General features: G+C 49.0%; 1 protein-coding gene across 1 annotated transcript in view; it reads left to right on the forward strand.

The window, feature by feature from the left end:
• The window catches only part of CLPB (ClpB family mitochondrial disaggregase), a 92,355-nt gene that overhangs the window by 7,894 nt on the left and 56,464 nt on the right, over nucleotides 1-27,997 (forward strand). Inside the window, exons 3-4 of the mRNA XM_013305133.3 lie at nucleotides 11,502-11,588; nucleotides 24,230-24,333. Of these exons, the coding sequence (XP_013160587.2) occupies nucleotides 11,502-11,588; nucleotides 24,230-24,333 (191 nt within the window). The remainder of the gene's footprint in view (nucleotides 1-11,501; nucleotides 11,589-24,229; nucleotides 24,334-27,997) is intronic.

The following is a 27,997-nucleotide window of genomic DNA, read 5'->3' on the forward strand; positions in this document are numbered from 1 at the left end:
AGGCAGGCCAGCCCAGCTCTTCTCACAGCATACAGGCCAGCTCACCCTGAAAGGCTTTCTGTGGGTCCCCTTTTGCTGTGGAACTGCTAGATAGGGAGAGTATTGAGACGTAAAGAGTGTTAGTTTGGCCAGTAACTAGAAATTTCTCAATCAAGCTTGGAAAGACTAAAGTTAGGTATATCAGAAATGAATGGGAGGCTGGTGTTCAGGGCAGTTTCGCGTTACTCTAACCAGCAACTTTTTCCTTGGTTAAGGATGAGCAGGCCCTTCAAACATCCCAGGCAGGCCTCGCATTCGCACACACAGTAGTATTGCTGCAGGAAGGATCGCATGTCCAAAGGCTGGATCGAGCCCCCAGGGCTCTCCTCTTCCCTCTGTCTCCTCTCAGCTCCCAGACAGGTTTTCTCATCTTTACCCACTTGTTAAATGTGAGAAACCAGACTGAATTCTTTATCGAGATCAAGGAACGTGTTAAGTTCAGAGACCATTCCCTTTGGAGCATGTGGCAAACCAGCTGTTTCCTTTCAAGCCCTTCATGCTTTTAGCCAGTACAGAAGATAGCACCCAGTTAATGTGCATAGTTTAATTACCCTCAGCCTCAGTTGTTCTGTGCTTGTGGAGGGAAAGCAAGAAGCAAAGGCATAAAGAATTACTGCCTCAATCCCCCTTGTGTTTATATTCAATATTAATATTGATTCTCTGTGTTCCAGCTTTGTTTCTTAATAAGCCGCCCACAAAAGTGCAGGCTTACAGCAGAGTTTCCTTGCCGGCTAGATATGATGGAACAGTATTCTCACAAGCACTGTGCGACTGTGACTCACGGAAACGTGGCATGTATGTCAGCTGGCTGTTATCAGGCTCATTCGTAACAGCAGGCAGCAACCCAAATCTGCATGTTAATGAGATCTGGAGATGACCAGGTGCTCTCCTGCTCTCAGAGGGATCCAGCCTGACATGGTAGTGGGGTAGGAAGCTCTGTGTCAGCTGTTGCAACTGGTTCTGCATTCTCCAGGCTGATTTTCAGGTGGAGGGGTTGCAGAAACACGGAAGTCAAGCCTGATCGCCTCAAATGGTGATCTCTGCCTTTCAGTCAAGCAGCCAAGCATCACTCATCTTGTCATCTCTGACTCATCGCTGGCGCTGCTTCTTCCCAGACTGCGTCTGTCTCTTCTCCCTTGCTTTGCAGGCAACAAAGCTCATCAACCAAAAGCTCCCTTCTGCAGCAAGACAGGATTTGGCCCAGCCTGGGCTGCTGGCCATGGCGGGGTTACACCTGATAAATGGTCCCAATCCTAACAGCAAGAACACTCTGCTGTGCCTGGCTGGGAGGAGGGTGGTCCTGCTCCGTTAACCAGTCTTGCTGTCCCCTGCTTCCAGTCCTCTGAGAGCATGGCATCTCCCCTTGCTGTCACAGAGAGGTTTGCTGTCCGCCAGCATCGTGCTCCAGGAGTGTTCAGTCCCCCACATTGTTCTAATTCAGTCCCAGAAATGCTGATGTGGAATGTGCTCTGGAGCGTGTGGGGTGCATGCTGGCAGGGTCAGACTTGTTCCCCCACTGTGAAACGACCTGTGGCCCAGGGCACGTGCTGCTTTGGCCTGCTAGTGGGAAAAGATTAAACCTGTGGCTGTGGTCAGCTGCAAGAGGCTGAGCTGAAGGTTCGTGTCCTGTGTTAGCTGCTGCACTTGCTGAACTGTGTAGTTGTGATGGCGATTTGCTTTCTAGTCTGTACCTGGCATGGTGGTGAGATGTGCTGGAAAACAAGGCTGCTCTTCTAGGATGTGAGCCCTTGCTGCCATGGGGCATGTCCTCCCAGCTAGACCAGAGCAGTATTAAGGATCACAGAATCATGGAATGGTTTGGGCTGGAAGGGACCTTCAAGACCAGCCAGTCCCACCCCCCGCCAGGGGCAGGGCCCCCTCCCCGCAGCCCAGGCTGCTCCCAGCCCCGTCCAGCCTGGCCTTGAGCCCTGCCAGGGATGGGGCACCCACAGCTGCTCTGGGCAGCCTGGGCCAGCGCCTCGCCGCCCTCACGGGGAAGGGTTTCTTCCTCATGTCCAACCTAAATCTCCCCTCTCTCAGCTTCAAGCCATTCCCCCCTGTCCCACCACTCCCTGCCCTTGCCCAAAGCCCCTCCCCAGCTTTCCTGTCGGCCCCTCCAGGCACTGGCAGCTGCTCTAAGGTCTCCCCGCAGCCTTCTCCTCCCCAGGCTGCACAGCCCCAGCTCTCCCAGCCTGTCCCCACAGCAGAGGGGCTCCAGCCCTCTGACCAGCTCCGTGGCCTCTGACGGGCCCGCTCCAACAGGTCTGTGTCCTTCTGATGCTGAGGACCCCCGAGCTGGACGCAGCGCTGTGGGGGGGTCTCAGCAGAGGGGAGCAGAGGGGCAGAGCCCCCTCCCTCGCCCTGCTGGCCCCGCTGCTGGGGATGCAGCCCAGGGCACGGGTGGCTTTCTGGGCTGCGAGCGCACATTGCGGGGTCATGCTGAGCCTCTCATCCACCAGCACCCCCAAGCCCTTCTTGGCACTTGCTGAGGGTGCACTCGATCCCACTGCCCATATCACAGACAAAGATTTTAAACATTCATTCTTGTCTTTTATGCCTTTTCTGTTTTTTTATGGTTAAATAGCTAGGAGGAGCTGAGAGAAGCTGCCAGGACCACAGTAGATCCATGAAGATGAGCCTGTTTGTAGCTAAAACATTGTGCTCCTGGACATTGCACTTGTCCCCTTTCCAGTTCTGTCCTGCTCAGGGCCTGGCGTAGGGGTTCAGCAGCACCTCCTGTTTGCTTCCCATCTCAAGGGTTTGTTAAAGAATTCAGAAACTTCGCATGAAATGATAGGGTGGGCAAAAAATCCCTCTGTAGTGAATCACGCTTTGGTTACCAACTTGGACCAACACCCTCCTCAGTCCAGGGACGGATTTTTGAAAGTCCCTTGTCTGAAATGAGCTCAAATCTGAGCTGAACATGAGCTGGCTGTCCTGGGCTCCAAGCAGAATGTTGTGCCCACAGTGTGGAAACCATCGGACCATGGGAAGGAACTGTGTGGAGGGGTTGAGCCTTTACAGGAGGAGATAGCCCATCTCATACCTGTCAGAGCATCTTCCTGCCTCGAAATAATTAGCAGTACTGTGAATATCATGCATGGGGGCTTATACTTGAGGGATGCCTGAATGCTTTGTAGGGTAAATGTAGGAGCCATGTCAACAGCTACCAAAGTGTGACTGTCTCTGGTCACCAGCCAGATGTGTACCTTATCTTCTGTCCTAAACAACTGCGAGATGTCTTCAGCAGTGGCTGTGAGGGGGGGTTGGAGACGGGATTGGAAGATTATTTATAATTACATATATTTCCATTGCTACACACTTTATATTTTGCTGTCTGGTTACCCTCACCGGGCCTGTATTTGTTAGTCTGTGTCTGAATTAATGGACATCTGGGTTTTTTTAGGATAAACAGATGTTTTTCCTGTAAATGTCCTCCTTAATGTTTTCTCCTAATGTGTGGACCAAATTATACAGTGCTTTGTTTCAGTGGAAGTTTTTGACTGGTTATTGAGTTTGATTTGGCATGTGGCCTCAGGGGCTTGGAGTAGATGCAGCAGCCCAGATTTCTTCATGTTGGCTATGAAATATCAGAGGAGACTTGCATGCACTGTGCTTTCCTGTATCGGGTAGGTGAGACACCAGAAGCGGACAGCCTTTATGAGGCAGGGCTGCAGAGCAGGTTTCCCAAACAGGATGGCAACGGCTGAGGAGGAAGGGTGGGAAATAAAGTGGTAACTTCTGCTGTCGCTGCTCCGTTTCTCACTGCTTTCACAGGAGCGTTTTGCTTTAACACTTTCTCTAGTGCCCTTTTTTTGTGCTTCTTGTTGTATTTTGTCCTCCCAGGACTGACGGTGTTTGCGCACTGAGTCATAAGACCAATCTCTCTGCAGTTGGCCACCAGCTGGCTAGCTGCAAGAGACAGAAGATCTCACACTTCTTTCCAAAACAGTTTTAAACCCTTTACTGTGCCCGAATCCCTCTCTGGAAGCAGACACTGACTCATCTGGTGTGACTGGATGTGTGGTAGTTTCTGGATGTGTGGAATCCATCTGGTAGCCATCACAGGGTTAATTCCAATTAATGCAGGTGTTTATCACTCGGGAAGTGGTGGGGCTGGGTGCAGGATAGCTTCCATCTGAGGGAGCCAGCTCAGCAGCTCTGGGTTCAGAGGAGAGGCAGCGCCAGCACCAGGAAGGGCAGTCAGCCGGCATGGAAGTGGCCTGTACCAGCCATGAGTGATGGTGACAAATGGCATGAATTATTCCACTTCCCTGACAGCTTAGGAGCTGAGGAGCACCCAGGGAGATGTCAGGCAGCAGGTTTAAAATAAATGCAAAGTGCTTTCTTACACAGCCCATAAACTGTGAAACTCGGTGGGTGCTGGTGAGTCTGAAATTTGAGTTCAGGTTCGTGCAGAGTAAGCCTAGCAGGTAACCGCGTGTCACCTCCAGCTCAGAAACCAGTGGGTCATGAATTGCCAGAAGTTAGCGTATTATGGCCAAATCCCTCTGCAAACAGTGATTACTCATGTTCTTTCCCCCACTATCTGCTACTGGCCACTGCCAGAGACAGACTGTCAGCCTGGTGTAGTATTTTTCCAAGGCACAGCTTAGCTGTTGCACTGAGGCGACCTGGGAGGTCAGCAATGAATCCGTGTTCCTTCAGGTGAGGCGACGTTTTCTCTTCCTCCCAAGCCTGGCGATGCCAACCATAGCACACGTTAGCCAGTAGCGAAGCAGCGTGTCTAAACTCCTGCTGTTCCCTGGGCAGCAGCAGGAGGCAGGGCACATACATCCCAGTCTTTTTCTCCGTCTTTCAGCCCATTTTAAAAGACAAAACCTACTTGTAGCATTGGAGCATCTTGCAGGCTGTGTAGGCAAGGGACAAAGACCAGCATCTTGCCATGCCTGTATCGGTCTGTTTGTGTTCATGTTGTGCCACTTGGGCTTTTCCCCATCGTGTGTTCTCACCTGTGCTGCTTTCGCCCACCCGCTGTGCCCTTGGACAACCCTGCTTGCATCTGGGAGCTCAGTTTCCCTTCTGAAACTCAGATTTATAGGAGCTTCCCTTTGATTTTGAAATTTATTTCCAGGAGTTTCTCCTTGACCACTTGCCTTTCCACATGCCCTGTTTGTGCTACCTGGGTTAGGGGCACCATCCCCTCCAGGACTCCTGTGTCGTGGGAGCAGCTGCGGAGACAACTTTGCTCTTCTCCTTGTCCCTTCCCTTCCTGAGCCTTGCTTGAACCCTCTGCACTGACCCTGCCTAATGCCTTGTGTGTTCTCACGAAGCACTGTGGTTGTTACCAGCCCTGAGATGATCGTGAGGAGCTGAGAAGCAGACGTGAGCTCTCAAGGAAGAGAGCAGCAAGATCAAAGGCTTTTCAGCAGCTTGTCGTCTTCTGACCAGGCAGATCCTTTCCCTGACCTCTAACAGGGATTGTGCCTTCATGTTTGGAGATATTGTCGGGTTTGGATGTTTTTCCTTCACTCCCTCTTCTGCAAAGCGGAGGGCAGGTCCCGAGAGGGTGAGCACATCTGAGGGTGTCCCCCACCCCTGCAGTTAAACAGTGACATATTGGGGAAGGGCTGGGGGAAATGTTTAAGTGGCCGAGAGAAACAGAAGCTATTGTTGCAAAAGTTCAAGTTTCCAGCTTCCTCTTCCTCCACCTGTCAGGAGGGAGCGCAGGGCATGCTCCCAGCACTGAGCACAAACTCAAACATGCCCTCTGGGCTCGGCTGTGAGCACGGTGTCACCGAGTTAGTCACCCAGAACCCCGGCAGCGGGGTGAATAGGAGGCACATCTGTCCGGGGGCAGCGGGGGGAGAAGGCTCATCGTCGCAGCTGACTTGGGCTCTTTTTCTCTTCTGGGTGGATCAAAGTGCTGAAGCTTTGGGAGTTGCTGTCTCGAGGTAGAATAGGGTGTATGCACAAAGCGGCGGGTGCTGCTCTGCCTGAGCTCCTCCGGCAAATTCCAGAGCAGCTGGTGATGTTCTGCTGGCTGGGCCCCGGGCTCCTCCAGAGCTCTGCTCCTTTCCAGAGAAGTCTTTAACTGCTGCCTCGGAGCTGAGGCTCTGCTGGGAGAGAGGATGTCCGTTGAAGACTGGGAACGGGAACCAACAGCTCCTCAACCATTAGAAACCTGTCAGGAAGATCTGTTCATGCAGAATACCCCGACTTTTGGGAGAAGTGGCTGAACTTTCTTCCCTAACCGTGCCCTCCCCCACTCCCCCCAAAAAAGAGGTTTTTCTGAAATCCTTAAAATACAAACACACCACCAAACAGATTCTTTATCAGGGATCTTGTAGCGCTTGGGTCTTGGTGGTGCTGTGGCAGCTGAGGGGCAGTTTGTCATTAGAGAAACACTGGAAGTGGTGCTAATAGAGCTATATATGCATGAGAAACTACTTAAAAGGTAAGAGTGAGTGTCCTGGATCTTATTTGGTTAAAATGTGGATAAACATCCTAAACATTGATCACAGGATTTTATTTAATTAAAAAAAAAACCAACTCCTACTGGTAAATACATTTGGCTGTCTAGGATCTGAGCAGTGGTCGTCGCTTTATCGATTGTCATATCGTTAAATCAGGCGGGGAAAAAATTAATGATAGGCTTGAAGACCCTGAACATAAAGTTCAGTTGTCTAGAAAATCTGTTAAGTTGCTGAGCATCTTGCAGTGATTTAAAAAAAAAAAAAATGCAGCTCCTAAATGAAATGTCAATGCATATTATGCTAGGTGATGTGATGCTACTGATTCTCTCACTGGGTTCGGTCATGTGGCATTCCAGATGCTTAAGTTTATCTAGATTCCTGAATGGAAAACTACTTGATTAATTCTAATATCTTAGCTCCAAGCCTGTAATCAAATCCGACAGCAGAGGCTCCAGCATCCTTCCTGTTGGATGCACTGTTTTAACAGGTTTGACTGCTGGACTAGGATCTTATTTCTTTTTTTTTTTTTTTTTTAATCTAAGAATGAAGATAATTTGTTGTTCAATATGCCCTTCCAGTACATCTGGAGAGAAAAAAACTCACTTCCAGTGAGTTAAAATGTAGTTTTTAGTGGCTCCAAAGTGCTTTAAGTGAAGGCTGTTGTCCTGGCCTCTGTCTCAGGAGGAGATGCTGAAGTGTTCAGCTGCAGTTCCCCTTCACGAGAAACCAAATGTTAAAATTCATGACATACAGAAGTAAGACCGAACTTTTGCAGCAGAGTGTCCCAGTGGCTGTTTGCACCTTTAATGTTAAATCATACCAATACCACAGGTCAAGTGTGAGTGGGGCGAATACTTTGTGGATTATATTAACTAACCCCCGTAAAAGTTGTTAATAAGCGGTAGGTGTTGGGCCCTGAGGTTTTAGCCATCAGGCTGAAGGGGCATGGCTGCCTTAATCCCTGCTTAGCTGATGCTGTCGTACCTCGGGAGGTTTTGCATCTGGCTTCCCCCTGTCTCTCCCGGGTTCCCCTGTCAGGCTTCCTCTCTGTAGTGCTAATATTTTTCTTTATTTTATTTGCTGGATTTTATGTGGCTTATTAGACTGTCAAATTGACTGTAGGAAGGGGCTGAGGTGGAAGTTACTGTGTTCAAAGTACTTTCAAATGGCCAAGTAAATAAAATGAAATTCCGAAATAACTTGTACACGTCCTTCCATGCTGCTCTAAGAGAAGAGCGGAAGGTGACCGGGTGTTGCGATGGCTGTGAAACGAGTTTTGAGAGCACCTGGGGTGGCTCAGAGGAGAGGCAGTAAGATCTTGGTGTAGGTTTCCCCCGTCTCTGGCTGGGCTCGCTCTGGTGCTGGGGGATACGACTTCTCGTGGCCTCTGGGTGAGCTGGGGCTGAGGCTGGGCCCTGTGGTGGTAGCAAGCGAGCGGTTTATCATCCAAAGGAGTAGCTTTCTGTGCCCCTGCAGACACGGTGCACATGGCGGCACAGATGGAGCCACGGTGTGGATTTCTCCTGCAGGCAGCATCCCTCCGAGCAAGAGCAGCAATCCAGCCTGGATCTGAGTCAGGCTGGCTTATCTTGGTGTTGTGAGTGCAAACACCCTCCGTATGCATAGCTGCAATGGGAGCTGATCTCTAAAGATAGCAATCTGCCTGGAGTACAGGCTGCCATCATCTGTGTATGTAGGCACGTCCTACCTTACAGGGACAGGAAAGCTTTGTGGCCGCACAAAAAAAATTCTGCTTTAAGCAGTCTGCTCTCTGAGCGCTCTTCAGGCAACAGAGCTGGCAGCACTGTCTTATCGTTTGCTTTCAGTGATTAGGTGCTGGAAGAAGGAGAAGGCATAAGGACATATCCTGGGGGGAGCCAAGGCTGGTCCTGTGCAGTGCCTCAGACTGTACTGTGCAGCACCATTTCATAATGCAGGAGCTGCAACCTGGCCAGAGGTCATGATAGCGTAGCGTAGATTTGGTAAGGATTCTGCATGAAGATTTGTTCTTCTGCTACTGTGTAGTATCAAGTATCAAACTTTTTTGGAGCAAGGACCTATTGTTTATCTGCCAAATTGTTCATCATCATTAAACTTTTAATTGTAACCCTGGTAAAGAGAACATAAACCTTCTATTGGTGCAGTGGACCATCTACAGGGGTCATGGCCTCCTGAACCATGGTTGGGAGCTATGAATAAAGGCTACCAGTTACTGTTCTATTTTTTTAGCTGTTGGATCTCAGTCCAAGTGCCTGATGAGCAGTTCAGAGCATCCAGACAGAATCACAGAATCACAGCATCGTCAGGGTCGGAAGACACCTCTGGAGCCCACCCAGCCCACCCCCCTGCTGAAGCAGCTCTCCCAGAGCAGGTTGCACAGAGCCGCGTCCAGGCGGGTTTGAATGTCTCCAGAGCAGGAGACCCCACAGCCTCTCTGGGCAGGCTGTCCCGGTGTCCCGTCACCCTCAGGGGAACGATGTTCTTCCTCACATTCAGATGGAAGTTCCCGTCTTGCACTTTGTGCCCGTTGCCCCTTGTCCTGTCGCTGGGCACCGCTGAAAAGAGCCTGGCCCCGTCCTCGTGGCACCCACCCTTGAGATATTTGTGGGCATTGGTGAGGTCCCCTCTCAGTCTTCTCCTGTCCAGGCTGAACAGCCCCAGCTCCCTCAGCCTTTCCTCATCAGGGAGATGCTCCAGCCCCTCATCATCTTCACAGCCTCTGCTGGACCCTCTCCAGTAGTTCCCTGTCTCTCTTGAACTGGGGACCCAGACTTGGACACAGCACTGCAGATGTGCCTCACTAGGGCAGAGTAGATGGGGAGGATCCCCTCCCTTGACCTGCTGGCCATGCATGTCCTCATGTCCCCATGTACCAGGGCACTAGTGCTGGCTGCCCCTCATGTTTAAAGGATGGTCAGATTACCCACCTGCACCCGCTACCTACGTATCATAGAGTCATGGAGTCATAGAATTGTTTAGGTTGGAAAAGACCTTTAAGATCATCAAGTCCAACTGTTAACCCAGCACTGCCAAATCCACCGCTAAACCATGTCCCTAATCATACCTCCACTTGAGTCAGAAGAGCTATCTGACACGCTTCTATGTAGAGCTTGGCTGAAGTCATCTGGCTGTTGTCTGTCGTCCCCCCACAGTCTCAGTCTAATAGGACAAAAAGTTCAACTGAAGGGGGATACCAATCATTTTGGGTATCTAATTTGGATGGCAATTACCGGGCTAGTTTCTCAAGTCAGCAGGGAGAACTGTGTTCAGCTGTGTTCAAAACATAACCTAAAGCTTGGGCATTGGTATTGCTGGTTGGAAATAACTTTAGGATTATATGAGTAAACTTGTTCCTTGGGATAAGTTTTTGGTGAAACTGCTGTGAGAATTTTTGACCAGGTGGAGGACGGTTTGCAGTGGGCTTGTGTACAGCTGTGGGTGTTTGCTAGGCTAGCCTTCATGCTTTCCTTTGTGTTTGTTCCAACTGTAGGAAGAGGGATAGGGTGCATTTCCCTCCTTTTCACTAATTCCATGCCAGCACTTGTTATTAACCATCTGACAGAGTTAACACCACAGCAAGATGAGGGCAGTTAATTTGAAAAAGGTGGCCAGGTTCAGACATGTACCTCTCTGAGTCCTTAGAGAAGGAGTCCGACTTTTTCAGTGTGTGGGAGCAGCCGTAGCTGCCATCGACTCCCTTATCTGTGATCTGGGGGGTGTAAATACTTGAAGTGTGGTGCTTGCGTGTGTGAAACGTGGCATGTGTTTTCACTTGTGTTTCTCACAGCACAGAGTTTAATGGTAGCTCTTCCCTGTTACACCTGTGTGACGTGCGGTAATGGCCTCACCTGGAAAGGAAGATGGAAAAGCCTCAGTTTGGGAAAAGAAAGAAGGATGAGCCAAGGGGGAGAGAGCTGCTGACTCCTGCATAGTTCTCCCTGCATTCTACAGCCTGACCGGCAGCTGCCAGCAGCACCTTGTTCATGGGCGGGGGGGGTGGGGAGTTAAGACTTTGTCTCATCTCGTTTAACCTGAGTGCTCTAAAATTTGTGTCTGGATTTCCCTTCTTTTTTGTGATCTACAGAGAGAATGGCACTTCCAGACTGTCATTTCATACCGTCTGGGTTTGGCACTTGGTTTAGGATGAGCTAAATTAGCTTCTGCAAGGACCTGTCCCTTGCCGTTAGCTGTGGGGAGCGCAGGCAGCTGGGCTGGGCTGGGCAGTGAGCATTCACGTGGCTTTGGTTAGAGGAGGTTATTTGGATCCCGTGGTTGGCCATGAAAGAGAGAAGTCTCTGAAATACCACTGTTCTAAGGAACTGCTTGGAATCTGGTGCTAAGAGTAATAGTGGTGTTGCCGCAGGGTCAGAGGATGCAGAAAGGGTAGAGAAGCCTTCTGGTGCTTTAGAATCTGAAGAACGTAACAGTAAAAGCCAGCAGAAGCCATGCAGGATCAAAGTTGCTAAAAGGTGCCAGGGAGGGATTAAGGAAACAGTGCAAAGGCTGAGATAATTTTGCAGAAAAAACCACCAAGGATAGTCTGACGCCTCACATTTTTGGGGTTTGTCTCATTTGTTCTCATGTTGTGCAAGAAAACTGCAAAATATCTCCTGTTGACGTGGGCTTAGGAGATCTGCTGAACTTCTTCTGAAACCCCAGTGGTTGCATTGCGGCCTGAAGATCCAAAACTGTCATCAGATTGTAGGTTAATTGGCTTCACTCTCCATCCTGCTGTTCAGTTCTTTGGGTATTAGACTGAATAGAAGAAAGAAATAAAAGATAAAGAAAACAGGATGGTTGGCATTGCACCATTTGAAAGGACTGTGCCTGTTATCACCTACCAGTTCATTTCAGTGTGGCAGCTGATGAGAAACTGGATTGAATCAGCTTTTCATGTTGATTCTTCCAGGCTGCACTGGAGCAGGTGCTTGTGAAGTAAAATATTCCTCTTTCCGTCATTGGCTCCAGTCTGCCGGGGATGCTTTCTCTGCATCTTCTTCCTCAACGTGTCTCTCTTCTGTCCAGGTTGTTGCTGGAAGGCACGGATGTGAACGCGAGGCACAAGCTTGGCTGGACTGCTCTCATGGTGGCAGCTATCAGCAGAAACTCCAGGTATGTTTGCCTCACCATTCCCCATCACGTAGTGGGTGAGTCACTTCACGGCTCCCCCACCTTTTTATGAAGTCATACCGAGCTCCACAGAGAGTTTCCGTAAAGTTTGGGCTGTGTTGTTGAGCTAAACCCGAGGGAGCTTTTCGCTCTTCCTTTGCTCGGTACGCAGATGATGCTCAGTACACAGGTACACATCACACGCGGGTGTGACAGATGGAGGTAGGCTGCTCTGCCATCCCAGAGAGGTGACTGCTGAATTGACAGCGCCATTCCACAGCGGCACTCAGATTTTGGCCTCTGATGAGTTCGTAACCTTGGGATGTCATTGTGGTAGGCAGTCTAACACCCTGCCATCAGAAATAGCTCCCGTAAGAGCTGCCACGTCCCTCCTAACTTGTGGGGCCATTGCTGGGTCTTTCATACTAGGCCTTTATGAAGCAAAAAGGCTGAATGCTGTGCCCTCCCTCCTTAGTTCCCATGATGATCGCTGTGGCTTCTTGTAACCTTTTAAAGACACTCTTAAATATATTCAGTCTACAACTAAATTCAATTAGTTTTTTTTATTTAAGGAAAAAAGAGAAAAAGAAATCCAATTTTGGAAAACGTGGGACAGACGGGAGAATGAGCTTTGATGTTACAACCTCTCAGGGATGCTTTACTTAGTCACAAGTTCATAAGCAAAAAAGCCTAATTACTTGGGAAAACACAGGATTAAAGCAGCGCACAAAAGCTGAATATCCGCTCTCGGGCGACACGATTCGAATCCATGTGCCGAGTTCGTGTGTGGTGCAAACTTTGATGTGTGCTATGACAAGCTGAAAGTCGTGACCTCCTTGGGGAGCTCCTTAAGATGGGCACAGAGGCGGGGGCTTGGGACTGTTTGTGTAACTTTGATGTCCGAGCAGCAACGGGCCCCGTTGTTTGCCCGTCCGCAGAGGGACGGGCTTTGGAGCCTCCCACCTTTGCCAGTGGACAATGGTCAGCAATGGAGTGTGACGACTGTTGACCATTCCGAGTGACTGATGGACCAGAACAGGGCTTCCCGAGTTGCAAAGGCTAAGAGGAGATGGGGAGAAAGGCTGTTCATGGTACAATAATTACCTAAAATCACGCCTAAAATCAGGTAGAAATGCTAATGAAAACATCTAGGAAGTAAAAAGCGTTCAGCACCCAGGCGGGTCCCTTGTCGTAGCCTGGCAGAACGATAGTGACAGTGTGTCTTCTTTGGGTACCTGGCAGAAAAAAGCTGTTTGTGTGTGTGTTGGGCAAATTGTGTTTATTTTCCCCACATTTTGGACAAATACTGACTTTAATTGAAAATTAAGAAGCTCTCGAGTACCTGAAGCTTGGTAGGACTTGTCTCCAACAATATAGCGGAAGAGTAATTAGGTACTTCATGGAGACAAACAAAAATGCAGTGCAGACTTACTCCTGGTGTAACAACTCTGTTGATACTGCTGGGGTTGTGCCAGACATGGGTTTGGCCCTCTGTACCATTTTCTAGCTTTGTCATGCCCACAGTGGGGTCTCGCTGCTGGCGGGGAAATGTATTGAGCTTGAATGTGACAGACGGGAGTGTTGGAAATTCCCTATAAATGGTTCGCTTGTGGACGTAGTCCACAGGGTGACCTTTTTAACCCGAACCCGGCAGAACTGGGTGTTGTGTGTGCGGTCGGCGACGGAACTGGAGACAGCAGAGCGTGGGGAGCTGATGGCATTGACTCAGTGCCATGGGTTTGCCTGCAGAAATGTAAATGTTTATTAGCTTTTCCCTTCCAAACGCAGAGCCTGCTGGTTTTCTGGATCTCTTGCAATCCTTTTACATACATTAGGTAGGAACTAGTCTAAATACGACTTACTCTGCTTTGCAGTAGGATGCAAGATCTTTTTTAGAGTGTGGTCCCTCTGTAAAGCGCGATAATCTGAAATTGGTTTATCCAGCCACGGCAGCTGATTTGGTGGGTTATAAGTTGTTATGACTTTTGGTTTGTAGCCCACCAGTCAAACAGCACCCAGGGGAGATGAGCTGGGTCTTTCTCTGACTTGCGCGTCAGAGGAGAGGTAAAGAGTGGCTCTGAGATGGTCAAGAAGCAGCCAGCTCTGCATGTATTGTTAGCCTGAAATAAGAACAAGCTCATTCCATTTTGTTTTAACGTGCTTGTTCTGTCACTTCTTTTTTTAAGGTTGCTGATACCTGTGCAGGTTATTCAAGTGTGGCTTTAGGGGGCTGTGATGCTAAGAACAGGAATGAGTGTTTTCAGCTTAGAACTGCTAAGAAAAAGTAAGCCTTCAGCCCCAAATTACTGTCTTCCCAAAGTCATTTTTCAGAGAAGAACTATGTTTTCAGTCTCTGCTGTGCTGCTGGAGATTTCTGTGACCTGTCCTTTAGCTTTGTAATGTTTCCCAATTTTCACAGCCCTCAGTCTTCCAATTAGACAGCTACAGTCCATATGTTTAATTTAATTTCAGAGGAGCTGCATTAATGATTTCTGTCAGTTGCCATCAGCTACAAGATGAAATCCCCTGTGCTAGCGGGGAAGTTTGGGCTCTTTTGTTTTTACAACAGAACAATGATCATTTCTTCCTCTTGAAAATGTCCTGTATCCAAAACATGGCAAGGCATTAAGAAGTGTTACGGTGCATTCCTACTGATAGGTTCCAAAGGGGAGACCAGTGTCACGGCTTCATGTCACACTGAGGTAGAGCTCTTCTCAGGGGCTCCCAAAGGCTCCTAATCCAGGTGAATTTAGCCTCATAGCACCCTGTGAACTGGGAGAGGCACTGGTGCTTCCAGCAGCTCCAGGTCCAGGCAGGGATTTCCCTCTCATTGCCTGTGCTCCAGAGGATCGCTCTTCTGCAAGCAGGGAGCATTTCTAGTCCTGGCTGGCATCTTCCTCTGCTGAGCGTCCTGCTCTGAAATGCAGATGCACAGCCTGCAGAGTGGTTGCAGCTTAGCTTTGGCACAGTCATAGCATGGTGGGGGTGGGAAGAGACCCCTGGAGCCCACCCAGCCCACCCCCCTGCTGAAGCAGCTCTCCCAGAGCAGGTTGCACAGAGCTGCGTCCAGGTGGGTTTGAATGTCTCCAGAGCAGGAGACTCCACAGCCTCTCTGGGCAGGCTGTCCCGGTGTCCCGTCACCCTCAGGGGAACGATGTTCTTCCTCACATTCAGATGGAAGTTCCCGTCTTGCACTTTGTGCCCGTTGCCCCTTGTCCTGTCGCTGGGCGCTGCTGAAAAGAGCCTGGCCCCGTCCTTGTGGCACCCACCCTTGAGATATTTGTGGGCATTGATGAGGTCCCCTCTCAGTCTTCACCTCTCCAGGCTCTCTCTCGCACTACAAATGCACAGGGCCCAAGCACGAGGTGCCAGCACATCAAGCCCCCAAACACTGCTGTGATGATAGTTGTAAAAGTAAGGGAAAGTGGCCAAATACTTCAGTCTGGTGTCTAATGTGGTGTTTATATTTTAAAAAGGCTTCGTTACAGTAATTTAGTTGCTATAAAAATATTGTTGAAAGAATTGTGTTCCTGTTCTCTTATTATTTTAACTAGCTTGTTTTCTTGTTTCAGACCTTCCCTGAAGTGTGGATAGATTCATTTATGTTTCTTTTTTTATGGGAGAGGGACTCCAAGTCCAAATTCCTTGGCTCTGTGATAGTACAGGTTGTAATTGGGTTGTGAGCTAAAGACAGATCGGCTGTGATCACGTTCATGTGAACAAAGGAAGCTTTTAGGCTGTAATTCCCATCGCTGGGGGAATTTACCATAGCGTTAACATAGCTGATGGGGCAGCAGTGCTGCGTTTATTCTAAGCATAACAGCATGTAAATGTCACTTTAGTCTGCAGTGCTGTGCTATAACTGTGTGTTTCTGTTCAGGTGTGACGAGTGACGCTGGCGAGTGGGTCTGCACCCACACACATACGCATTCCACCTTACTTTTCATTTATGTTTTTCAGTTGGAGTGACTCTTGGTCTGTTTTTTTCTTTAGTCTTTGTGGAAGCTTGTTGGTCTCCTGGATGTCAATACCTACTTTTAAGTGGTTTCTTCATTCTCCTGGCAAGATACCAGTTTTAAAAGGGAGGATTTATAGTCTATGCAAAAAACACTGCCAGGGGCTTCTTTCCCTTGGCTGCACCTGCTAGCTTTGCACATTTAACATATTTATAGTAATTAAGCTTTAATTAAATGCTTACTGGGAGCTTTGTGGGTTTTGTGCCTTTGTTAAAATAAGCAACAGAGCTATCATAGATTAAAAACTAATGCAGTTAGGACCTTAGCAAGCTAATGTCTATGTATTTGTAGCGTAGCGACCCTTTCTGCATGCAGCTACTCTGTTTTTCATTGTTTCAGCAGAAATAAAATGGCAGTGAAATATTGAGTCATCCTCTTGGCCCCTTATGAGGGGGGGCAGCGTGGAAACTCGTAAGTCCCAGTGTGATGACTGGGGGGAGTTATAAAACACTGGTGCCTGGTTCTGCTTCCATTCCTTACCATCGATGCAACCCCTGTGCACCAGTCCAGCGGGGAGGGGCATGGCTGGAGCATGATTTCAGGGCTCCCAAAGTTGTGTGCATAGCTCATGCGGTGAGGAGGAGCACCTGGCTGTACTCAGTGGGATGAGCTTCTCAGGGCAGTTCAGGCCTCTGCAAGGCTCGGTGACGGCTTGCTTAGCAGCAGCAGTAGCAGCAGCACCCGTGTTTTACAGGGGGAGAGAGAAGATAAAGCCAGTTGGCTGCAGCTGGATCTCTGTGTCGCCGAGGGGTCTCTGTTTGCTGGGGCAGAGACCCGTGCAGCTCTGGCAGGGGCGGTGTGGGTGATGGGCGCATGGCTGCTTGCTTTAAGAAAGTTTGTGTGTGTTATTGCAGGTTTCACAGTCAAGCCTCTTCTTTCCAGCTTCCCTTTTTCTTTTTTACTACTACATAGCTACAGTATTTCTATCCGTGTTCCTCCCTGCTTTTCTCACACACCTGTCTTGTTTTACACACAAACGAGCCCTTCATTCCCCTGGTTCCCCATGTGGATCTCCATGAGATACCTCGGTGAGTGCAGGGAAGGTGGCAGGAGGGACAAGAGCAGAGGCAGCTCCACCTAAGGAGCATTTCTTTATCTGGACAGGTGCTTTCTCTTGGAAGCTGGTCCCTGTCTCCCCTCGCCCATGGGTGTTCTGTATGGACTGCTTTGTGTCCTCTTAGAGCAGGAAGGGAAAGCTTTAATGCTCTGTGCTGGTGAACCATCACGTTCATCACCATGCATGGTGAACCTTCCATGTTGTTCCTCCTTTTAAATGAGTCCTGGTTGTTCATCCAGCTCACGGTATAAGCACCTCCCGGGCATACGTGTTCTTGTTGCGTCAGGGGCTGTAGCCTCTGATTCCTCTCAGCTGTTCCCCACACAATCTCCTCTTCTTCATTTTCTTTTTGAGGCTTTGACTTCTTGCACTCCCTTTCTCCTTTTCCCTCCGTCTTCAGGTCTGGATCTCTTTACCTTTCCTCACTTTTGCACCTCAACACCTTCCTGCTGGGAACAACTGATGACAAGTGACTCCTCCCTGTGCCTCTGCTGTCCTTTTCCTTCTCTGCCTTTCCATGTAGATTGAAAGAGCTGGGGGCTCCCACGTGGGACCAGGACCAGCAGTGCTTGGCCCAGCATGGTCCTGTCCCTTCCCTTGCCCTCCTCTGACCTTCCTTAAGGAGCGGAGTTGGGAAGTGGCTTGCGCTCTGCCTCGGTGTAGATTGCTGGGACTTCTGCCTCTTCCACGTGTACCTAGACTTTGTGTATTGAAGGTGTTGTATAGATGTTTTATATTGCTAATAACAGTACATCATGCGTACTAATATTCTAGTGGTACGTTCTAAGACTTAGAGTGATGGCTCACCTATCTGGAGCTATTTTCTGTCTACAGGCAATGACATGATTAACTGGTGCAGTCTTATTACCTATATTAGGCACATACATCTGTTCCCTGTGATTTTTTTCATTCCTTTCACTTCAGACAACTCATTCAGAGCTCTCTGCAGCAGAGCTGGAGAAGTATCTGGATGCTTTTGGAAGCATGTAATGTTGTCTGTCAAAGAGCTGAGTTGTTGAACATTGTTTTCAGCTGTGATGACAGCACATTTTGAAGGACTTGTTCCTACAAACTGGGGTATTGTCTTTCAAGTACTCCCCATCCAAATGTCTGATGAACAGAGTCCACTCAGCTGTTCCTGCGTTGTAGCTGCCCGCCTGAGGACAGGCCAGTGGCAGTTGTTCCCCACGCTGCTCCCCTGCTGCCTTGGCAGCGTCCCCATCTGACACCTCTGTGCCTGAGCACCCCTCTTCCCAGTGATCAATGGCATCTGATGTCCTGGAGGTCAGGCACAAGGAGATAGCACCATTTTAGCAGTTTCTGCAAATCTCCAAGCCATAGAAACCACCTCTGTGCACATCTTACCACCACATGCAGGCAGCAGGACTTCTAACGCTCCTTCACTGATGGCTGGGGGCATGCGGCAGCAGTGCTGTGCCTTGACCATGTCTCTGAAGCGTGACTCACCCAAGCCACAGTCTCAAGAGAAAACTGTTGTGAACAATATTACAATTATCACCCTTCAATGTTAGTGTGGTTTTTTTTCCTTTATGGATTCCATAATTCCTTTTTAGCCCTTCTGGGGGGAGACGTAGGATCATTTTCATCTGGATCAATAATAAACTGCCACAGAGTGAGGGAATGCTGTGGCTGCCCTGCTTTCTGTGCCACAGGTAGGCGTAAACGTATTCCTGGGAAGGCACACATCCACATTTAGACCTCATCTAAGAAAAAAAGGAAAGAACAGGGGCTGGAGTGTAAAGAGCAGCTCCCCCTGGCCCTCCTGCCCCTGCTGAGTTTTACAGAGAGTTAAGATATAGCCACACAAGGGATCTTTGTGTCCGGGCAGGACCTGTGGCTTCTGCCAGAGCTCAGGGCAGCCGCATATCAAAACCCATCAAGGCATTTGCATTGTGCTGATAACTCACGGTCATGGGGATCACTGGACTTCTTGGTTCACCAACCCCAGCTGCTGGTGCATTGGTCCAGGCACAACATCTCTCCTGACACAGCCCCAGTCACATCCAGCCACCTCGTCATTGATTTCCCCACCCCCTATATTGTATGTATGTATTTATTTATTTAACAATATGTTGGTCCAGCCATTAAAAGCAGAAAGCACTTTCTCCAATCGATTGAACTGCCCGGCAAACTTCAGTTAAGCGTTGCTCTCTGAGTCATCACCAGGGTCAATTTAGATTTATATTCACGCTGATGAATAGGCTCTGCCTCTAATCTAATGAAAACTTCATCAGCAAATTAAAACTCAGCTTGTTGAGGCTGTTGAGCACAGGTGAGTTATGGAGGAAAGCCTGCCTTCCTGGACCAGCTCAGCCTGCCATCAGCATCCCTCTCCCTCTAGGTATCTGGTGCAGAGCGTTGTTCTGCCCCAACCCCTGGCAGCAAGAGAAAGAAAACAGGAGGTATATGGGCAAAGAGAATCCTCCATTTAAAACTCACCCCTTTATTAATAAGCAATTAATTAAGGAAGCTCTGGTGAGGGTGCTAGAGAAGGCGGAAGAGAAGGATGCCTTCTCTAGCACCTTCACCAGAGCTTCCTGAATTGACCCCCACAACTGCCTTACAATGTGGGAAGTAGTTACACCTCTTCTCCCTGGGAAACCTGAGGTCTTTTATTCAGGGACTGCATTACTAGCCCATGCTCTGTGACTGTCATCTGCATTCGCAAGTCCCTTGCTTATTCCAATGACACTCACGTGCTTTGTGCTGATGAGTGCAGTTACTCTGTATTTTGATGGTGCCGTTACCTTTCCTAAAAGCTAATTTGCTTGAATGTCCCATTACCTGCAAATTGAATAGGTACAATCGATATTTGTGACTCCAGGAACATCTGGCTGGTGCAGAAGTGCCTGGAGGGCATGGCACCTCCCAAAATCAGGAGGTGAGACTGAAAGATGATTGGAGAGGGAGGCTGAATGTGCAACGCATTGTTATCAGACCAGTGAGTCCTTCCTGTGTACAGAGCTGGATCGCAGCCCAAAAGGGGGCCAGGCTTTTGGAACATCAGATTTTGCCAGTAAGAGATGATATCCATGCTTATTCAACTTGAGCCTCGCAGCTATCTTAAGAGCTAAGGACATGTGTCTTACTGCTCTGGGGGAAATGGTGTGGAGTGTTGTTAATAGAGACAGCAGAGTACTTCTGACATCATCACCCTAGACCACCTTGCATCTAGCATTTGTGGTCCTCTGCTAAAGTTTCCATGGAAGGTCGCTGCTCAGAGAGAAAGGCTGAAGGTGTATGCAGTGAACGAAGAGGAAGGGGCTGCCTGGGTGTTGCTGAGAGCACATGAAGGTAATATCTGATGAAGTGCCTGAGAAGAGCATTCATTTCAACGTAGTCACTGAGAACAGGAAAGGAAGATGGATGGAGTTACCAAGGAAATTATAAGTCATTGTGTTTATCATGTGACTCATTCAGTGCCCATAGCTCACCCCTGGGCTGCAAGGTTGTGGATTAAAGTCCTACACTGGGACTTGGGATCATTTCTTTTAAAATGACAAAGATGCATAGACCTTAAAATGTATCATAGCCTGTCAGCTAAAACTGGAGTAGGGGGATTTTTGGTGTTGGCAACTCTTTGGTGTTGACAGCTGTGAGGATAGGGTCCAAGAAGGGTGGTTTGACCATATCAGAAGCTGTACTTTAAAGCGCTTGAATGATCAGAAAGGCTTTCTGATGTAGATGCTGGAAGCCCTACAGTAAGTCAGCTGCCTAGGGCAAGATCATCAAAGGCTTAATTGAGGGACATTTCACTAATGGTGGCTTCTGTTCAGTAGCTAGATGTCCATCTCTAGGAGCATGGAGGTCATTGATGCAGACCAATAGGGCAGCAAGGCAGTACCTGCCCCACCATCTTCCATCCTGTACCTCCTGCTTTCCATAGGGACTGCCTCTTCAAGATCTCTGATGCAGTTCTCCTGATGACTGGGCTGACCACAGTAGCCCCAAGTACTGGAGATGCAGGATGTTTCCAGAGGAATCCAGCTGGATCTTCCAGAAGAACTTTGCGCAGATCATTGATCTGTGCTAGAGCTTTCCCAGGTAGAAAGCCTGGCTGTGGCACCTTTGCTTCTCCTGTTTCATAGACTTGGAGAGATGGCACACCTCCTGCCCAGCCCTGCCAGCCAGGCACTAAAAGCAGGATTGACAGGCCTACCTGATGACCTACCTAATGACCAGGGGTGGAAGAGCCTGGGCTGGTGGGCTTTGGCTGGAGCTGCTCTGGACAGCCAAGGCTACACACTTGGGCTCATGTGATTTTACTTGCGGCCAAACTTCTCTCTTGCTTTTTGTTTTGCTGCAGCCATAGTAGTCAGTGGTAGAGGTCCTGCAGTGTCCCCTTATATAAGGCAACAAGTTGGAGTTGTGAAGTGGAGGTGAGTCAGGAGCTACACATACTGAAAAGCCCTTGCTAGAGGTGCTAAAGGATTTTTAGAATAGGTTTTGTGCCCCATGCCTTGTTGATGCTCCCAAGGCGGTCCAGAAGGACCTACAGGCTCGTCTTGTGGCTAGAGAGATGGCACTCCTACATAAGATGTCCTCATGGAAGTGGCCTTTAGGAGCAGTGTAGCAGGGCAGTGTAGAAATGGCTTTTCTGAACATGGAGGGGGAGATTTGTATCCACACCTTTCTTCTCCCTGGTGGCAAATGGTCTGTTCTGAGAGGACTGAGGATGAAACAATAAGGTTGTATCTCACTGAAACTATGCTGAAGATAGTGGATGATCTCACACACTGACCCTTGCACCAAGACCAAAACTGCTGAATGAACTGAAAGAAAATACAAGGTCCTGCACGTGGGTCAGGGCAATGCCAAGCACAAATACAGGCTGTGTGGGGAGTGGATGGAGAGCAGCCCTCAGGAGCAGGTCCTGGTGGATGAGAGGCTCAGCATGACCCGGCAATGTGCGCTCGCAGCCCAGAAAGCCACCCGTGCCCTGGGCTGCATCCCCAGCAGCGGGGCCAGCAGGGCGAGGGAGGGGGCTCTGCCCCTCTGCTCCCCTCTGCTGAGACACCCCCCCATAGTGCTGCGTCCAGCTCGGGGGTCCTCAGCATCAGAAGGACACGGACCTGTTGGAGCGGGCCCGTCGGAGGCCACGGAGCTGGTCAGAGGGCTGGAGCCCCTCTGCTGTGGGGACAGGCTGGGAGAGCTGGGGCTGTGCAGCCTGGGGAGGAGAAGGCTGCGGGGAGACCTTAGAGCAGCTCCCAGTGCCTGGAGGGGCCGACAGGAAAGCTGGGGAGGGGCTTTGGGCAAGGGCAGGGAGTGGTGGGACAGGGGGGAATGGCTTGAAGCTGAGAGAGGGGAGATTTAGGTTGGACATGAGGAAGAAACCCTTCCCCGTGAGGGCGGCGAGGCGCTGGCCCAGGCTGCCCAGAGCAGCTGTGGGTGCCCCATCCCTGGCAGGGCTCAAGGCCAGGCTGGACGGGGCTGGGAGCAGCCTGGGCTGGGGGGAGGGGGCCCTGCCCCTGGCGGGGGGTGGGACCGGGTGGTCTTGAAGGTCCCTTCCAGCCCAAACCATTCCATGATTCTGTGATTCTATTATAAAATTGAGGCTAGTTGAAGGGATTTGAGTGGTTGAGAGTGAGCACATCTATGATGGGAGGCTACTTAGAGCTTCATATCCTCCTTTGCTGATGTCTGGAGGTAGGTGAGATGATCCTCATCCTTAAGTGCCAGTCCTAAACTATCAGATATCTAATTTTATCATGGGTGTGCAACTCAAACTATTGGAGAAAGTCTTCAGTGTAATGTGCTCCTGACTACACTGAAATGGTGAAAGATCACAGCTGGTAGTTGCTGTTTGGCCGATACGATCCAGTGCATCTCAACCTAAATATTTTAGAACAAAGGGCATTGTTGAAATACAAGTATAAACAAACCTGTGCTCACACGGGAGATGGCCGGAGGATCTCCTGCCTTCCAGCCTGCTGCTTTGCTCACTAAAAGTAACTTTGTACGTGGTGAAGAGTTTACCAGTGCCGGTAAGGAGCTGGCCTTTATTGTACTGTATTCAAAGAATAAAATAACCACCTTTGATTCTGCTAATGCATTTATGGGGTAAATGGTAGAGGAGCTTAAGTGAAATTCTAAATGTGACTTGACAAGACACAGCCTGCAGATACATGTCAGTCAGTCTGTGGTGCACATCGCTGTCAGCCCGTGAGCCATGTCACCAGTGATGAATGCTAACTAACGAGTTACTGTCTAGTTGTCATGGAAGGCTTGAACCCTGGAAAAAAAATTAAGAATTAACTGGCTTCAAGCTGCTTTCAGAAGTGGTGAGAAATCTAATTCTGGCCCGATTGTTTGGGTTCGAAAGCAGAGATGGAGGACTTCCACACCAAAACTGCCTGGCCTGTGTGTCTTGTGTTAATCTGTGCTGCTGCAGCATGTTGATAACCTCGCGGGTCTGGGGGCTGAAAGCCTCGGTCCCAACGCACGGGAGAGTTTAGTATGGGATGTCCTGCCTGTGTTGCTGTGGCAGTCAGCCCTAGGAGGGCCTGCCCCTCCAGTGGGTCCTGCAGCCGCCATGTAAAATAAGGGGGAAGTTCTCTACAAATTCAGAGGTTGAATCTCTTTCCGAAGTCCTGGCAGCTGCTGGGCTGGTTGCAGACGATCGGGCTGTCTTCGGTGGTGATCTCATACCAGTGGGCTGGTTCTCAGAGGTGGGGATTTGCCTGAATATTATGCAGCAGTGGAATGCTTTTCTTCCAGAACCCCATATAATTCATGCAGCTGAAATTTGTTCTTGAAATGCTGGGGTCTGACGCTTCATCTTGTGAGGGCAGAAAAAGGCAAAGGAAGGCTTAGCTGTCTCATAGGCCATGCGGGTATAAGAGATGCCTTTTCAAGGGTGGCTTCCATGAGCTGCTTCGATGTAGATGGACTGCTCAAGTGACTGCTGTAAATTGTAGGGCAGAAACCTCAGAAGTGAATAGTGCCCTTTTGCTGTGCTGCATGCTGAAATGCTATGGGCTTCTTGTCTTGGGAGGGTGGCACCTTTATTAAAGGAGGCTTAGGTGCTGTTACGATTGCAAAAAAAATTGTGATTGTGTTGCAATTGCAACCCAAAAGCAGAAGTAACAGCACCATGTAGTTTTGCTTCCCTTAACCTGAAGACTGTTGCAAGAATCTATCTTTCTGCAGGGGCAGGGATGGCCTTGGAGCCAGGATCTGGCTCTGACTGTACATTTGCTGCTGCTGGGGACAGTTTCCACCACTGATCCAGACCTACAAAGTTACGGGAATGTCACTGATTCCCATGGTGATCTGGGAATATGAATCATGCTCAGAGCGTGTTCTGTGCAGGTCTTCTTGGGAGGACTGTGTTTCCCTACAGCGTCACCCCTGCCTCAAGTGCCTCCCGCATCTAATGGGTTTCAGAATATGCTGGTGTGATTTTATTTGTGGAAATGTTCAGTTATGGTTGTTGGTTTCCTTCACTAGCCGGGAGGGCTTTCCGAGTGCCGTCTCCCTTCTCAGCCTCTGAAGGACTTTTAATTACTCATGTTCTACCTCTGCCTTATTTTTGTTCCAATTTGTAACAGTGTGGTGAAGATCCTGCTCGCAGCTAATGCAGATCCAAACCTTGGAGACGATTTCAGCAGCGTGTATGAGACTGCCAAGGAAAAAGGCCTCCATTCTTTGGAAGGTAATATTGTTTGTGTGCAGCCACTTGCATTTGCTTTTCAGGTCCCAAAATTTTCTTTCCTGGCTTTGAAATGGAAATTTGACCTTGTATGGTTTTTTTTAGAGCCAGCTTCAGCTCGCATTTAAATGTAGAGTAACTGATGGTACGTGGGCAAGTGTGTCTGAAGATGAGAGAAAACATTGTGTAGATGTTTATGAGAAGCAATCCTTCAACGTCCTAGAGATAACCTGTTTTTATATAGCCAGAACATAATACAAAGTTGTAGATAGGAGTGTCATCCTGTTGACCCACATGCAGCCGCTTGCTGGGGAAGGAGGAGGGTTCAGGGCAGTGTATTCTGTCAGTAATCTTACCCCAGATCTTATAAGTAGGTATAAAGTGAAGAAAGACTTGGCCATTTGAAGTAAGACTGGATGATGTAACTGGTTGCAATTACTGCTGCTGTTTTTTGGGCAGGCGTTAACGCTACCTTTCAGGTCTTGGAGTCTTTACATGAAAAGGAGGAAATGTTCTGCACCGTCGTTTCATCTTGTTATGGTTTTTCTTGGCTGATGTCTCAAGTTCCAGTCTCACCCTAACGTTATCCCCATTGCTGGGATGTTGATGCAGACTTAGAATCACAGAATCACGGAGTGGTTTGGGTTGGAAAAGACCTTTCAAGGTCATCTAGTCCAACCCCCCTGCCGTGAGCAGGGGCATCTTGTACTAGGTCAGATTGCTCAGAGACCTGCTCTGTTTATTCAGACCGATTTAAATTTCCAGACTGTTTCCACTCTTTACGACGATAAATGGTGGTTAGATTTTCTTGGGTTTGTGATTATCGATGGAATCTCAGGCAGGGGATGTCTGGACTCTTGGTGCCCAGCTGAGAAAGTGGCCAGCTGCACGTTTCAAGGATGCTTCTTGTCCCCAGGCTTTGTTCTGAGGTTGGCATGAGTGCTGGCAGGACTTGACCCCACTAAAATGTCCCTGGCTGTTGCCTTCCCTGTTCCAGAAGCCTCTTCCACATCTGAATGCTGTGCTGACCTGCTGGCCTTGGCTCTGTGCTGGCAGACCACAGACCATGTCCCAGCCATCCCCATCACCCTGCCAGAGCTCAGCCAGCCTCCAGGGCTCACGTTCCTGGGGACTGCTGCATCCACAGTGACTGCGTTTGTGTGCTGTGACCTCCTGCTCTGGAGTTAAACTGTTTCCTAGCTGCTGGAAGGAGAATATTGGAGGAAGCCACACGGGTTGTCCGAAGCCTGTTTGCCCTGTGTGGTTTGCAGAGCCTAAATCACGTGGTGACATTATCCATGGGTCTGTTGTGCTTTTTGCCTCACTGCTAAGAGCTGAAAGCTATATGAAGTCTAATGAAGGTGTAATATTTGAACCTTTCATAAAACACAGGTTGAGTTAAGAAGATGAATCAGTGAGAGGACAGTTTTGACAGGGTGTTATTTTATTTTTAAAAGCTCTCTGCTCTCATCCCTCACTGTAACCCACCCGTGCAATAGATGTGCTCCTTGATGGAAGTGAGAACACGCATATATCAGCTTGCTGTAGCAGTGAATGCAAAATGTATGAAACAACATTAAAAAATGAACAATGGAATGCCAATACATAATGCATGTACATAGACTTTGTTTAAGACAAAGTATATCAACCAATACAGTTAATTGTTTTTGTCTGCATTCATCCCTCTATAATGTTATGTATTTTGGGGTGAAGAAAAGATAAGGCCACTCACTAAGAAGTTGCATTAATTCTTTGGTTGACATGTTTTATTAAAAAGAATAAATTCAGTTGCATTTTTAAAAAGAGAGGGAGAGAGAGAAACTGCCTTTGTTTTTTACTTTTTTTAATGCATTTACATATTTCGTGTATAAATATTTTTTCATAAAAACATCCAAATCGAGAGTGTATGCTCCACAAACGCTGCACAAAATATATTACAGACATTTATATGGATGGCAGGAAGGGAGACAGAGGGCTGAAAATTTCCAGGCACCCAGTGATTGATGGTAGACGAGGCTTCCCCTGACGCTTTATTGAGTTTCCGATGATTATCTCTCTCTGAGACATTTTTTACAGATGACGGCCGAGCTGTCACAACGGACCATGGGGGAAAAAAACCAACAATAATAACACTTTAATCTCTTTACTGCACTGCTCCCTAGTATCTCAGATTCATCTTCCCTGACGCACGCAGTTCATTATCCTGCTCCTCCCTAGGTAGGAAATGACGACAAATAAATAAATATACATACTCACCCTGTATGCTTGGAGAAAAGACCCAGGAAAGGAAAGGAGCCAGGGCATTAATTGATCTTCCTGGAGGTACTGCGGTTCATTAGCGGAGATGCTGGGCTAGGACAGCATCAGGTATTCATTACAGTGTTTTTCTCTTCTGAACTTTTCAAATCTTCTGGAAATCTGTCGCTAGCTCTTAGGAGGGAACGTGGAGACTGCCCTGCGGGGGATCTGCTGCCCAGGTCTGCTTGCTTTGCTGTGACAAAGTATTAGATGCTGAGAGCCCTTTCAAGTTCTTGATGGCAACATGGGCTTACCGAGTTCTGGTTTTATACCCATTCACCGAGGAGCTTAGCACAGCTCCAGGAGCAGCATTTGGTCCACCAGCTGGGTGACGTTCATTCAGCAGGAGACAGCATGTGCCAGTCCCACCATCACTCAGGCTCCGTGGTGGGGCTGTGTGTTTGTGAGGCTTGCACGTCTCCCAAGGCTGGGGAGAAGGGTTGTGGCCAGGCCTGGCCCTACTGCCTGCTCCCCGCAGATGAGTGAGAGGGGGATTAGTCTCCATTAACTCTGGAATGGGTGCGACAGCCTCCCTTTCCTCAAAAATCAGATATAAAGTGCAGAGCCTGTCAAAACCCACAGCCCTGAGTGATAGCATCTGCTCGTTGATAAAAGAGCCAGTGAGGATGGTGGACACTGAAATGAGAGAGGAGGGATGTGCCCTCCCTTCAGGCATGAGCGTGCTGCTCACATCGGATTCTTGATGATGGAATACTTGACCTCTTTGGTGGCTTTGATGGCGCATCTGGCCAGGTTTTAGATCAGGCTTCTCTCTGGTGTGCTGAATGCTCTCAGGGCTGATGTTGTGAAGATGCTGTCTCTGCTCCCGTAAGTCTTCCTTCCTGGCTGATCAGCAGCATGGTATTATTTCCTTCAATGCCAAACAAGAGCCACTCTTTTTTCCACTGTTCATTTTTGCTGATGACTGGAGCACAGGGCTTACAACCCAGGATGTTTGCTAAAGCCTGACCTTTAGACCAGCTGCAGAAGAGTATTGGTGCTGCAGACCCTTCCTACGGACCCGTGCAGGGTGCTGGAGCCCTGCCCAGACACACGGGCTGGTCTGCTGGAGACTCCCAGAATTGGGAATTTGCTTCGAGGTCATGTGCTGATGGGGCAGTGTCCTCTCCTTTCACAGCTTCCTTTCTGTTTGCTGACATCACCGCTGCCTTGTAGTAATCTATTGGTGTGTTGGGAGAGAGTTTTTCCTGGCTCGGGAGCATAGTCCCTCCTAGGTGCTAGTAGAAACAGCGTCTAAAACCAGGTTTTGCACCAGAGCATCATCAGCAGAGGCACTTCCACCCCTCCCACCGCGTGTCTGAGTCTAAGTTTGTGCGTAAATATTGCAGACATTGTTAAGCCTCTGCTT

Source organism: Falco peregrinus, chromosome 4, assembly GCF_023634155.1.
Source record: "Falco peregrinus isolate bFalPer1 chromosome 4, bFalPer1.pri, whole genome shotgun sequence".
Classification (NCBI taxonomy): Eukaryota; Metazoa; Chordata; class Aves; order Falconiformes; family Falconidae; genus Falco; species Falco peregrinus.